The sequence below is a fragment of the Trichechus manatus genome, unplaced genomic scaffold (assembly GCF_000243295.1).
Source record: "Trichechus manatus latirostris isolate Lorelei unplaced genomic scaffold, TriManLat1.0 scaffold00062, whole genome shotgun sequence".
Taxonomy (NCBI): Eukaryota; Metazoa; Chordata; class Mammalia; order Sirenia; family Trichechidae; genus Trichechus; species Trichechus manatus.
In genome coordinates this window covers 12,426,208-12,436,829 of record NW_004443998.1, presented here as the reverse complement: position 1 = coordinate 12,436,829, position 10,622 = coordinate 12,426,208, and the positions used below count along the sequence as shown (strand labels likewise).

The 10,622-nt window shown below is 53.0% G+C and overlaps 1 protein-coding gene across 1 annotated transcript; it reads right to left on the bottom strand.

Annotated features, from left to right (window-relative positions):
- Nucleotides 1-864: 864 nt before the first annotated feature.
- Nucleotides 865-10,336, bottom strand: LOC101355016 (zinc finger protein ZIC 4). The gene is made up of 3 exons (XM_004379226.1): nt 10,278-10,336; nt 7,503-7,587; nt 865-1,568 (listed from the first exon to the last, which is right to left on the bottom strand). Exons 2-3 carry the CDS (start codon nt 7,570-7,572, stop codon nt 865-867), a joined length of 774 nt encoding a protein of 257 aa, XP_004379283.1. The 5' UTR covers nt 7,573-7,587; nt 10,278-10,336.
- Between the last annotated feature and the right edge of the window lie 286 nt (nt 10,337-10,622).

Below are 10,622 nucleotides of genomic sequence, written 5' to 3'. Positions count from 1 at the left end.
AGGTGAGTAAGGCAGGGAGCTGTGGAGTAGAAGAGGGGCAGCAAGTTGGAACTTATTTCATCTTTCTCAATCTCCCCACGAGACATCCTCCCTGCCCCCACATGGGGGAGGAGAGAAGATGCTGACTTCTTAAACTTTGGGGGGAGGGGACAAGACATCCTTAGCTAAGCAGAGTACAAACATCGGCTGCTAAACTAATTAATGTAACTTCACAGGCTGTTCTGGGAAGTGTGAAAACTTTCTCCTTGCAATTTTATTAGTTAGAGACGCTTCTGGCCGGAGGAGTTCAACTTTGCAGGCTCTTGCGCGCGGCTCCTTTTCTCTCTGCTAACTAGAACTAACAGATGTGGTTGACACATGTCCCCATTTCACTTAACGGCTCGGTAAATGACATTTAAGACGGATGGGTCCCGTTGGGTCTCTGCCACGGCAAAAAGGAGGGCTCTCCAAAAGTCCCAAGTGCCGGGCTAGCAAGGCTCCAAAACAGGGCCAAATTGAGCCCATCAGACACCTAAATCCAAAATAAGGCACTAAGTAGCTGATGTCTCCGCGGTCCAGGTGGCCGTCAGCTGGTAAGGCTGACGAGTGGAGGCGTTCTCGCCACGCGATTCCAAAAAGACCGCGAAAAGTTAGATGGCAATATTCCCATGCCTTAAGTCAAGCTCTGCGAGCAGGGAGCACACGTTTGCACGCACAAGGACCCAGGCACGCTCATCCTCCTCCCCTAGAACGAAAACCCCGCTCTACCCTCCCCACACACAGCCTCCGGAAACTTCTGGGATTCTAAGAATAGAAGCGCATAATTAATATTTTATGGCCTTGGCGCAGAGTAACACACCAAAACACCCCCACCCCATTTGGAATTTAGGAAAATCCAGCCCCGAGGGCCCAGAAGAGGCCGTCTGCTTCCCGCGAGGGTCCGCACGAGACAGACAGTGCCGAATACTGACCTGTGTGAGTTCGTTTGTGTATTTTGAGATTTTCTGATCTAGCAAAGACCTTCCCACACCCCGGGAAAGGACAAGGGAAGGGTTTCTCGCCCGTGTGCACGCGGATGTGATTTACAAGTTTGTATTTGGCTTTGAAGGGCTTGCCCTGGCGCGGACACTCCTCCCAGAAGCAGATGTGGTTGGCCTGCTCCGGGCCGCCGACGTGCTCCACGGTGACGTGCGTGACCAGCTCGTGCATGGTGCTGAAAGTTTTGGAGCAGAGACGCGGGGGCGTGGGGCCGTCGGCGGTCAGCCACTTGCAGATGAGCTCCTGTTTGATGGGCTGGCGCATGTAGCGGAAGAAGGCGCCAGGGCCGTGGGGCGCCGAGAGGTTCACGGTCAGGTTCATGCCCCCATAGCCATGCAGGGCGGCGGCGGCGACCAGGGCGTCGCTGCGGGCTGTGGGCCCCGGCGCGAAGGGCTCGGGCCGCGCGTACATGTCTCCAGGGAGCCCCAGATGTAGGAGTCCATTCAAAGGACTGCTGGGGGAGGCCCGGGGAGGCTGCTCGTGGAGACTCGGGAACACCGAGGGGCTGGCGGCGGAGGCGAGCTGGGGGCCATGGTGTCCAGAGCTGCTACCTGTTGTCGAGACAAATAGCGCGCGTGAGAACGGGTGGCGTGGGCTCCGCGCTCCACCCGGCCCCGGGGGGCAGGCCCAGCCCAGTCGCACCGCTGCCTCTGCCGTCAGCGCCGGAATCCGGAGCCAGAAGGCGGCGGCAACGAACCGAGGGGAAAGCGCGTGGCCAAGCGCCTCTGCTGCGGTTGGGCCGGGCAGCTGTTCGGCGGAACCTTCTGCAGCCCCATGAGCCGCAGAGGAAAGGTGGCGGAGGCAGAGGGGGAAAGGGCAGTGGGGTGCGCAGCTCTGGGTCTGGAACGTGCTGGGAGCCCCCGGGTTCTGCTCCAGAGGGGTCCGACCTGCACCCCAGGCGAGCTTCGCTGCCAGTTCCCCGGGGCGCTCGCGGTCGCGGCGCCCTGCAGGGGAGTGGAGGCAATGGCAGTGGCGATAGTGGAGGTGGCGGTGTTGGAAGTGGTGGCGGTGCTGAAGCGCCCCGGCCATATATACTAATTTCGGCTCTCGGCTCGGCTGGGCGAGGACGGCCTGCTGCATCCCGGCCCGGGCTCCCCGGAGCTCCGGGTGCCGGGCTGCTCACGCCACCGTCACCTGACAGCGGGGAGGGGAAAGAACAACCACAGAAAACTTCTGCAAAGTTGTTCCCCCCCCCTCAAGTTTTGGGTTTTGGCTTTTCCCCCCTCCTTCTCTCTCAATCTTTAATGCCTACGTGAAATCCCTTACGCTGCAGAGGCAGCAGCGGGGCGCGGGAGAAAGTGAATAGAGATTCCGGGGGCCTTGGTCGCGGCCCGCAGAGAGGAACAATCGCCCAGGTCGCCCATTGGCCCGCGGCCGGGCCCGACGTCAGCGATGACAGGTCCCGCCGCACACGGACACACACAAACACACGAGCACAGTCACACAGCGGTCCCTCCTACACTCCCCCCCCCCCCAACAGCCACTCTCGCTGCTACTGCTCATGCGCTCTGACCCGGGCACAGATTGTTCTCTCTCCCAGCGCCCCCTCCCCCTCGTCTGGGTGGGACAGCTTCGCCTGGTGGCTCCTGGAAGTCAGCAGGGCCGGGGTATGCCTGCATTCGCCACGACTTTGGCGGCCGGGGAGGAGTGTCGCCCTGGGAGTCGCACCCCCGGGACAGACAGCACACCCTACCCTGCCCGGTGGGCAGCGCCGAGCGCGCGGGGATGGCGGCTTGCTGGGCAGCTCGCCCCGGGAGCCAGGAGGAGGCGCCGGCGGGGAGGGGAGGAGGCTGCAGCCTAGGCTGCCGGAGCTGAGGGAGAAGGAGGAACTCCTCGGCCAGCGGCCCTGGGGCCTGAATTGCTCCCCTCGCTTTCTCTTAAATCTCTGGTTTTCCTCGTCCTCTTTCTCTCTCCTTCCCCACACCTCCGCGGCCACACTTCGTCTTCCTACTTTGGTCCTTTCTTCTCCCCTTCCTCTCCCTCGTCCCCCCCTTTCTTCTTGGCCTCACTAGCCCCTTCTCCCCGGTGCCTGGAGCGCTCAGAGATAGGGGAACCCAGGAATCCAGCGCTGACCAGAGCCGGGGAGTGAGCCCAAACCAGAGATGACCTGGGAGAAACTGGCTTCGAACCCACCCCAAGCCCTCCAGACCGACCCGCAGGCCGGGCGGCCCAAGAAACAAAGGCTTGGGGCAAGTAGCGAGGAGGAACAGGTCCTCGCCGATCTGGAGTCTCCAGCTCGGTATCCCGCTGAGGGATGGAGCCTCTGGCAAGGGGATTGGGGGGCACTTCCACTCTCAGCTCCGGCCACTTGTTGCCGCTGGGCCGAGTGCCTGCCTCCCTTCTCGCTCGCGTCCTGGGCTCTGTAAAGAGTGGACGGCAGGTTTCCCAGTCCAAGCTCTGAGAGGGCCTGCGGACGCAGGTCCTCCTCCCGCGGGACGCCCTCCTGGGCTGCGGGCGCCACCTTGGTGGGCAGTGGAAAAAACTTCTGTTCTGGCCCAGTGGAGTGTGCGTAAACAGGGGGAGTGTCCGTTGTCTGCGCCGACGGGCTGGGGCCAGCTACACCAACCCGCAGTTTAAAGGGCTGCAGACCCAGCCTTACTCGCTGTAGTCAAAAACACCGGCCAAAGTGCTCGGGCCTCCCAGGCTGCCGCAGAAAGTGTCCCCAAAAAGAGAAGGGCTTGGTTTTAAGAGAAGTTTTAAGGATCGAGTAAAAGACCCTGTACCCCATCAGCTGAGGCCAGAAGTTTAAGCAGATTACAAGGAGCTGATTGAGCCGCCCCAGCCAACCCCAGCACCACCGAGGACTATTCTTAGACAGTTCCTCGTCAGTAAATAAGGGCTTCTTTTAAATTAAAAAAAAAAAAATTAACTTATTTATAATGGTTGGCAGATTCTTTGAAACTTTGTTCATTTAATGCATTGTTCCCCTTTCGGGCTCTCTGGGTGCCGCACTCAAGCCAGGGATTAACTTCCACAATAATTTCCCTCGGCTTTGACGAGCCCAGGCCTTTCTGCTTCTCGGGCGGAAGAGCTTAGGCGCCGCTACCAATAGACGCTGCCTTAGCATAAAAAAAAAAAAAAAAAAAAAAGTCCAAAGAGAGGGCTTGACAGCCGGATCCCTTCTGCTCACAAAACCAGGGGCTTCCCCACACTAGTTTGGAGACCGGGATTGGAGAATGTCTCCTTTCCTGGCTTTCTCCCTCGCTCACTTCCTCACTTCCAGGGGCTTCTCGCTCTGCCCAGAGTTGCCTCCTCGCTGGTCTCCTGCCCTGTTTTCCCTTCCTCCAAGCGCTCCGGGGCCTGGTGTCTCCAGCGAGGTGTTCGCACGTCTCCGTGAGTGGTTTCAAGCCCCCCCCCCCGCAGTGCAAGTGTCTGTTGGGTCTGGTAGTTATGTAGGCGATTCTGGGCTGAACCCGTGGAGACCTCAAAAAAAGAAAACGAGCGGGTTCCCCTCTGGAACCCCTCGCTCAGCTCTTCCTTCTATCTCTCCCCTCAACAAGTTTGATCAATTTCCCCATGGCATTTGGGCCTCAGTACAGGGGCACTTCTGCGATAGTCGGGCATGCCACCTAAACCTAGGCAATCTGCAACCAAATGGCCATTCAGGATGTTCGTCAAATCCACCATCCACTTTAGTTTTGAATAAGACTGATTTGCACCGAAATTAATCCCTTAATATGTACACTGTGACACCCTTCCCCCATCAGGAGCTTGAGTAACAATACAGAATAGGGGTTCTTAACACATTTTAGGCTGTGAATCCCTTTGGAAGCCTGGTGAGGTCGGTGAGCTCCAGATAGGCCTGTGGTGTGTTGCCCACACTCACAGTAGGAAAAAAATACTAACTTTCAGTTTGAAGGTAGTGAGAATAAAGATGTGATTTTTCCCATTCAAGTTCACGGACCAAATTCGAACTGACTCCGTGGACTCCAGGTTTAAGAAGTAGAGGATTTATACACATAGACTGTTAGGACACAGCACCCTGTCTGTTACTAACTTTGCCCTTGAAAAGCTTCCAACGTGTGTATGGCTTTTTGTGCCAGCAGCAGAAGGGCAGACACATCTGATTCAGCCAAAATACTGACAATAGTCTGGCCCCATGGAGCTCCTTCCCAGATGCAGCCTTCCCTAGAAGTGCTGAAAACATCTAGACTTAGCCTGGGTGGATGCTTTTTCAGTAGCCAGGGGTCAGCCGACCTGCAGGTCAATGAGGTTGCCTGATCCTTGCAAGCTCCTTGGAGCCACATGGTCCATACCTTGGTTGGCTAAATACAGCAATCAGACCAGGCATTCTCCCAGGGGAACATTTCCTCAGGGACAGCCATACAGAGGAGGAAAAAAAGAAAAAATCCCTTGTTCCCACTAATATTTATAAACAGGAAACTTTAGAGATTCCATAAAGGTCTTCAAGGCATATCTGTGACATAAGTCCAAAGCAGTATCCAGCTATCCACAGATGACACGTGGAGCACCTATATCAGGGAGACATATTTTAGTCTCCACTGGGGCCTTCCAGTGCCCAAGGAGCAAGAAGCCCAGGTTTCAGAGACTCTTCAGTTGGACACGCTAAGGAATGGTTATGTCCTCAGAGTTTCTCAGATTTTTTCTTTAAAAATCTTTTCTCAGCACACTCTGGCCCAACCTGAAGTATTCTATTCCTAATGATGCCTGGGGTTATGGCAGCATTGAATTCACTTTTTTTGCTCCGACATCTCAGGCAGAGATCAGCAAGAAGAACTGGCAGCTGTGATGGGGACCTGTTTGGAGCATACTGCACTATCAGAGATAAAACAGCATTACCTGCCTTAGCCCTGCCGCATCCCTCTGCCCAGAGAGGCTCTCAAGCCATTGCCCAGAATCAAGCCCCACTTATCTTTGCCTGCCCCAGTCAGACACTGCAATAGCACAACCTAAAGTGATTTTCTAATCTACTGTGTAGAAATTTGGCAGCCCTGCCATCTATCTGCCAGAGCTCCTCACATCATTGGCTCAAGTGGAGGAACGTCTTGCCCTCTCTCCCCTGGAAAGGAAAGAAATGGGAGGATTTCAGATCACTAGCTAGGCTACTATTTTTTTCCTTTTTGATCTTTTAAGCAATGCTAAATGATGATTATCTGTTGCAGGTTTTGCTCAGAGCAGGGTCCCAGAAGCTGAGGGCCAGTGCACAGAGCCTGGCTAAGCACAAGCCTTCTGAACCAGTTGTCTGAATGTTCTGCATCTAGATCTGCAGTCACTTGCTCAGTCCTTTCTTCTCAGTTTTCTGGCCAGGTTAGCACCCATAACAAGGGGGTAAATCTCTTCCTAGGCTATTCACAGACGAACTTCAAAATTCCTGCGGTGGGAAGTTGTCTCCAGTCTTATGAAAAGAAATAACTGAAGCCACAGGAGCCTGTATGTCCAACTCCAAATTGTACAAAGGAGATGAGATCTATCAGGATTTTGAAGATAAGGGGGAATATTCTTCTCGTCTGCTATGAAAGTTTGGGCTTTAATCACCGTTATTAACGGAACTGAGTATGGAAGAATATACACTCGGCTAGAATTTAATTTCCAAGCAAGGGTTCTGGGAAATGTCTTTTGACAAAAGATTAAGAAATATGGCTAAAGGATCCTCCAGAACAGCATTGAGGAATCAAAACAACTGAATTTACATAATAACCACATCTCTTTAAAGACTTCTGCCATCGAATCATCTCGAAATAATAAAAGAAACATTGCCTGAGTTGTCCATTTAATTTTTGTTAAGAGGGTTGCTTTGCCTACCATCAAGGGAACATCTTTGGAGACAACCGTCAGCTGGTGGTGTAGATGAAATAAAGGAAACTAGACGCCTGGGAGGGAAACCACCCAACCCTAAATCATATGCTTATTCTAAATGGAATATTAAATTAAATTCTTCACAATGAAGGTATTCCTGACAGAGCGGCTGTCAGTCACTCCCTGTTCAGACACCACATTGTGGGAATGTCGTCACCACCACATTGCAGAAGGCTGGTGTCCCTGGTAAAGATGATGCATATCATGTAAACCCCATCACCAAGATCAAAGTCTGCTCCTTTCATGGAAGCCAATACATGTCAAACCTCATTCCAATCAAATCGTCCGGAAATGAATTCAAGATGAATATGTCATAGAATAATGTGACAGTGGAGCTGCAGAAGGTCAGGGGTGGTTGTTTCAATGAGAGAGTCGTCAAATATTAATTCTAGAATGTCCAGATGAGTAGGCATTGAGGGAGATTAGCTGGCTGCTGGTGGGATGTTGTGTTGCTGATTTGTGTGCAAACGCATCAAACAGCAAGGTGTTGTGTTAAGTTTCAATGAACTCAAGAAACACCCCAAACTCACAACCTAACATAACAAAAAACAAAACAAAACTCCTTACTCAAAAAAAAAAAAAAAAAAGAAAGAAAGAAGGAAGGAAGGAAAGAAACTAAAAAAGAAACGTCAGCAAAGCAATATTCCAAGAGGAGAATCTTAACTTACGCGAGTCTTTCAGAGTGTTTCGGTAAAGCCGGAATTGTTTCCTCATCACCAAGGAAGTCTTGTATCTCATTTTCTGACTTTGAGCCTGTTTGGCGAGAAAAAGAGGACAGTCACTGGTCGAACAATTTGATACTTTGTTGTCTGGCAAGATCCTCTGGCCTGAATGTATGAGTGAAGAAGATGTTGGTTTGAGGAGAGTCTTTCGGTTTTTCTTTGACCATTTTCAAGTTTGGTAGCTAAAGAATGATAAGGACTCCACTGGGAACTGCCCATATTTATTACCAAACAATACATCCTTGATGAAAAATAATAAAAATCATAATTTCCCAACTAGACTTCTATCTGAAATTCACTTTGTGGCTTTGCCTTGCAAGTGGACTTAAGCCCTCTTTCCAGGCTGTGTTAAAAAATCTCACATTGGAATTTATTCTATGAGAAGCCCCACTTATTTTTTTTTCAAGTGTATTGGTTGTATTGTAGTGGGATTTAATAGTGGGAGGGACCGCTGTCTTCTAGGAAGTTAAACAAACGAACAAACAAAACAAAAAGCAAACAAACTAAAAAAAAAAAAAAGTTAGGATGTTAACAGTGAGTTGTAAGTGTTGGGACTGAGAGGAATTTCTTTGAAGTTTTTCAGATCCTGTCCTGCTCCTTGGTGTTGCAGAATCCCTTCGCCTCATATATGACCCTCCCCCAGGCCTATTTTGGAGCTATCACTGGTTGATTTTTCACAGTCGATGATATAATAAAATTCAACCAGATTAGGGAAAAAAAGGCATAATTTTCATCACTGCATCCTGGTTATCCCCTCGTCTTAGTTGAGAAGGTCAGAAGTAACATCCCTTTAAAATATATGTGTTCCTTTTCAGACTGACCCTGTGGCTAGAGCTACCAAGTCTTTGGTCATTTTTAAGCCTGTCTTTAAAACCATCCTGGGGACCACTGCCTCTGTCAGAGGAGGCTGGAGGCAGTGGAGCAGCTAAACAGAGGCCATCCACCGAGCCCCGACACTCCATTTGGCCTAAAAGACAAACAATCATTGAAAAGGTCTCAGGCTGGACAAACACAGCAAGCCCTCTTGTCAATGAGGACGTCTGCCTGTCTTGACACTCCAGCCCACAGAACAAGCAATTGTTTAACTTGTTGAACCACAGGCCAAATCCAAGTGGGACTCTGTTATCTCAAAGGGTCTCCAGTTCTCTATGCCCAAAGATTTCTCTCTCTCTCTGTCCTCAGCCCACATTTGAACTAGCTTGGCTGTTTTCACCCTTCTCTCTCCCTTCCCTTCCAGGTCCAAGCCTAGGGAGCGGGGGTAGACTCACCTTTTCCCAGAGGGTTTTATTTATTTTCAAGTCTTTCTAACCAAAAGGCATCCTTCCCCAGAGGTAATAAGCTCCTTCCTGCACAAATCGGGAGAAAAAAGGAGACCCTGTCTTGCATTCCTACAGAAGGGCGGCGTGCTGGGCGTCCTCACTCTGAAATGTCCTCATGGCAGGATGTCTGGCACGGGAAAATCCTGGCTGGTTGGAGCTAATAGAATTGACTTTTTTGCTTCCAAGGGAAATGGGTGTGAGGTTTCCTGGAGACCTCTGTCCACCCACAATGCTGCCCCACTCTGATCTCTAAGAGGTCTGGGTCACTTCTACCTTCAGGTCCTAGCAGCCCTTTGCCTATTAAAAACCCACAGGCATGCGAACAAAAGTTGCGGAGGCCGAACTAGGGCAGGCAAGGGGACCTTAATCTGCTCTCTGTAGCAGGCATCTCCACCACCAGACCCTGGGGGACCAGGGAAAACATCTCCTTTGGTTCAGACTCAGACACCACTCAGCAAGCCAGTCACCTCGCTGATGTAGGGGTGAGAAAATGTGGGGACAGGACCGGCCCGGGTCCTGAGGTCCCCACTAGACTGGCGTGGGAGGCCTGCCACAAGGTTGGCTTGGTTTTCCAGCATGCTCTCTCCAGACCATTTCCCCACACCAGTCAGCGGCCCCTGAATCACCAGTCCCGGAGAACAGCCTAGAGATTCATTGGGATCTGCCTTCCTCCCCCCTCCTTGGAAGAAAGGGTGCCAGCGAGGCCCAGTGATTGATCATGAAGGATGAGAGCACGAAGGAGGGCGGTGGGTACCTGCAAAGGCACTATTTTTCTTTGAAAAGAGCGCCGAGGCCGCACCTTGTGAGGCCGCCCTAGCCGGCGCAGGCCAGGCCAAGGTCAGAGGTCACCTGCAGCCTGCTTTCCAAGCGGTAACTTCAGGCCCCAGCCTTCAGTGCTGCTCCACCACGCAGATTAACTCGGAACCAGTAGTGGCAAAGGCGTGCTCGCCTCTCGGCCACAGCTCGGCCCGGGCGCTGCGCAGAGCAGGGGCCTCGGCCCGCTGACCTGGGGCTCCCGAGCAGAAGCAGAACCGCGCTCCTGGCCTCTGCCGGCGGCCCGCTATTGCCCGCTGCTCCCTGAACCTCCCTAGCCACCCTCGCCTGGGCCTCCAGCACCAGGAATTTGCGCCGCGAGGCTAGGCTGTGAGAGGGTTTCTTCATTCTCCTCCTCCCTCAGCAGTAGCTCGGTTTCCCCAGCTCGGGGCTGGAGGCTGGGCGACCTTCTGGTGCTAGGGTAAAGACTGCAGCCATGGATCGACTGCAGAAGCAGCCCGGGCATTTAACTCTCGCTTTGACATCCCCCCCTCCACCTGCAGGCGTCTGGGGGCAGAGAAAGGGAGGATGCTGCAGCAGCCTGGGTCGCTGCGAGGCCAATTCCGTCGGAGAGGGGGAGAAATGTGACCTCGGAATCCGTAGGGAGTTTCCTGAAGGCGGGCTGGCCGAAGGACAGCTCTCCAGCACCCCGTCTCCATCCCTAAGACAAAGCTGGCTCTCAACTGTCCCCATGGGCCACTGTCAACCCCAAACTTTGCGGTCAAGCCTTTTTGAGCCAGTCCTGGATTTCTGTCACGGCCCAACTCTGTTCCTGCCTCACTTGGCCCCTAATTTCCACTCTCCTTGTGTGCCCAGAGTCCGAGGCGGCTGACGCTGCAGCATGCTCCCCAGGGAGCGAGGCCCAGCCCTCGTTCGCATCCTCGAGAAAGAAAGCCAAGTCCCCAACCCGCGGCCGGCTGCGCGCAGAGAGCGG